The sequence below is a fragment of the Camelina sativa genome, chromosome 13 (assembly GCF_000633955.1).
Source record: "Camelina sativa cultivar DH55 chromosome 13, Cs, whole genome shotgun sequence".
Classification (NCBI taxonomy): Eukaryota; Viridiplantae; Streptophyta; class Magnoliopsida; order Brassicales; family Brassicaceae; genus Camelina; species Camelina sativa.
Genome location: NC_025697.1, coordinates 14,735,436 through 14,739,182, shown reverse-complemented (window position 1 = coordinate 14,739,182; position 3,747 = coordinate 14,735,436). Strand labels below are relative to the sequence as shown.

The 3,747-nt window shown below is 34.9% G+C and overlaps 1 protein-coding gene across 1 annotated transcript in view; it reads left to right on the top strand.

Moving 5' to 3' along the window:
- LOC104738254 (agamous-like MADS-box protein AGL80) overlaps positions 283-3,747 on the top strand; it is an 8,506-nt gene continuing 5,041 nt past the window's right edge. Inside the window, exon 1 of the mRNA XM_010458456.2 lies at positions 283-447. Within this exon, the coding sequence (XP_010456758.1) occupies positions 283-447 (165 nt within the window). The remainder of the gene's footprint in view (positions 448-3,747) is intronic.

The following is a 3,747-nucleotide window of genomic DNA, read 5'->3' as shown; positions in this document are numbered from 1 at the left end:
AAAAAATGAAAGTCAAATAAATTAGTCTTTGTAAATAAAATTATAAATAGAAAATACTATATTCAGTTTTAAACTAATACTAACTTGATAAGGCATTAGCCAAACACATAAATAAAAGGATCCATATATAGATAATAATAGCATGGTCAATTAATAAGAGATTTATTGGGTGTATATAAGTAATATTGAGTCCATCAAAGTGATAAGAAACCTAAAGAGTAGATACACCCTTTCGTTCCTATATAAACAGTCTTTATGCCAACAAACTTGACGCACAAAAAAATGAGGAAGAAGTTGAAATTACCTTTGATAACTAATGAAAGATCCAGGAAAGCAACATTTATGAAGAGGAAGAAAGGAATAACAAAGAAACTCCACGAGTTGACAACTCTATGTGGTGTCCAAGCTTGTGGGGTCATCTACAGTCCATACCTATCGGTACCAGAGGTTTGGCCATTAAAAGAAGGCGTAGAAGAAGTGACTTCGAAGTTTATGAAGATGCCGCTGGCAGAAAGGAACAAAAAGATGATGAATCAAGAGATCTATTTGAGGGAGATGATTGCCAAAGTAAAAGACCAAGTAGACAACTTGGCTACTGAGAACCGAGATTTATATGTTAAGCAATTTATGTTTGATTGTCTTGAAGGAAGATGTCGAAGTATCCTTATGACGCAAAGGACCTTCAAGATTTGCATTGTTATATTGATCGTTACATAGGTCAGCTTACTCGAAGGATGCAAATTCTTGTAGAAATTGGTGAGTCTTTTTCTATCCCTCCTCTTCCTACTAGAATCGTGGATTCCTCCTACTGTTGCAGATTTTCCTGTTATGGCGAATATTGCCACGATAAGTGTTCTATGTGGCTTTAATGATCATATTCAATACCAAAAAGTGAATATGAATCAAAATCAGCAGGAGATGATTCAAAATTTTGTTCCAATTAATTCTTATGATATCATTCCATACCAGAATATGACTATGAATCAAAATCAACACGAGCCACTTCTATATAAGGTTCCTCCTGATTTTTATGATCATATTCAACAAGCAGTCTACAATGACATCCCTTGGAATCAGGAAGTGAATTCAGATTTGAATCATAATCTGAATTCAAATCAGTTTATGAATCAAGAAGTATCATTCAAGGATATGGTGATGGAACAAAATATGAATTATGTCGGAGTACATGCTAGAGTTCCATTCATGGATGACCAACAACCAAACGTTGATCTTGGTATCACCCGTCACATGCCTTTCGTCACCACCTCCGCCTCTGCCACCGGTGTTTATGCTCCTTTCATCAACAATAATTTTTAATAAAAACATGTATTCTAGTGAACTATTCAGTTGTTTGATTTGTATTTTTTTGTTCTCTAATTGCATATGAAAAATATCTAATGTTGTCTTTGCTTTTTTTTTTTTTTTTTTTTTTTTTNNNNGTTGGTTAAAGGTTCTATCTTGACACATTTATGTTATTTGGATTATTAGGAAACTCCCCTGTTTTAAAATTAGGTCACAACGGCCAGTTAATCGCTGGAAAAGCGATCGCGGCACCCTACTGCCGCAAGTTTAATAAACAAGGCAATTAAATCGGATATGTGAAGAAAACTCAAATTTTTGTTAGTGATGAAAATCAATTGTTTATAATTAGATCTGAAGATTTTGTATAAAGTATGGTGTAAATCGAACAAAAAAAGATAAAAACGAAAAAAATTATACTGGTTCGCGTTTTAAGGTTGTAGGTGCGCAGTCAAAAGGAAGAAGATGAAGAGAAAATACCGATATTACCTTCTGATAAAAGTGAATTGATTGGAAAAAAAACAGCTGGGATTCAAACCAAGGATATATGACTCATTTATAAAGACTGAAACCACTACACCATCAGAGTTATTTGTAATTTTACTCATGAAATAATATACATACTTTCCAATGTTGGATATAAACCCTAAAACTAGTTCCCGATTAATTCCCATATACTCTCCAATTAATTGATTAATCGCTAGGCCTAACTCGACCACCTGACTAGTGCCTAGTGATTACTAAAACAAAGAGAAACTCATATGCATATCATAGCACATTCAATTTTAATTTTATCTGAAATTTTCTGATTGTTTAAAAACCACACTTGGTGTAGTCTTTTCTTTTATAAATTATAACAAAAATATATAACTAACCATATAGTACCAAAGAAAGATGTGCGCAAATTAACTAATTTTTTCCAAGGAAGTATCTTATTTTCATTATACAATTTTCAAAAGAAAAAGGAAACTCGACCTCCTAATCTTTTGACGCCCTAAGGCTCGTGTTTTCGTTCCAGAAAAAAGATAGAAGAGAATTCTCCTTTGAGTATAATTCTAGCTGTAAGCGAAGGAGAAGGTTTATGTACTTGATTAGGTGTTATCAGCGGGTGGAAAATGAGACATGAGCGTGTGTGACATTGGAAGGTTGATGTGTGAGACTTGGATCATTATGTTTTTCGTGAAAAAACCAACCCATTTCTTTTATAACAATATATATAATATTATTAGATACACCATCATATCCAACTCCAATTAACAAAAATCAACCATAACATCCACATTGAAAACATAAAAACCAAACTAACATAAGCAGCAACCTAGCAAACTTCTAACCAGGTTCCAACAAGACTAACATAACCATAACACAACAACCGAGACTCTAGATCATCCTCCTCCTCAATGCCATGATTCCACGTCAACATTACCTGCACCACAAACACAATGAAATGCATAGTATTACCAGAAATACTCAGTGAGGCGATTCTCTCATCTATGAGCTATACATACAAGCAAATCAAGAGTAAAACCACAAATAAAAACATAACAAACCATCCATTAAATAGAACACACATAACACATTCACCACATCTACACATCATCACACAAAACAAGTCATACAACCCAATCGATCATGGTCACACACTCACCTTATCAAGGTTATTCAGACAACAAAACATAACCAGGAGAGACTTGTCTCGCGTCTGCAACAGCACATAAACACCCTACAACAGGTCACACAACCAAAACGACCTTGAAACAAAACAGGTAGAATGAACATAAACTTCCAGTTTTACAGACGAAACCTTAAAACAATACCAATCGTTAACGATCAAATCCGTCCGGTGAAAACCTACCCCTAGACGTCACGGAGCTTCCCCCAAAATCTCATGCCAATTAGATAATAGACGAGACCATGATCGCACTTACAATCCCCGCTGGTCTCAGTTTGCGTCTGAAACGAATCACCTCACAAAACTGCAGAAATCTCATCGATTATTAACTCATATCCAAATATGTAAAAAGGAGAGTCTAGACACAAAGCTTATGTATAACTCCACCAAATTCCATTACCTTTGGGTATGATTTGGCTATGTCGAAACCCTTTCCTACCAAACCATGATGATTCTGATTTCTCCTTAATCTCCTTCACACCATGCTAAGCTTCTCTCTCTTTGCTTTATTCACAGCCCAAGCACAAAACCAGCAACAACAGCAGCAAGGAGAAGGTGTCGAGACTTATAAAACCCTTCTTCGGGTTTTTCCAAAACCAACACTAAACTGGCAACTCAAACCAAATTGATGAACTTAAACCAAATCGGTGAACTTAAACCAAACCGACAAATTTCTAAAATTAGAAAACTGAGATGTTACAATTCTTCCCCATTAACAATAGATTTGTCCTTGAATCCGAACACACCACAACTCCTCTGCAAAAAAAAAAAAAAAA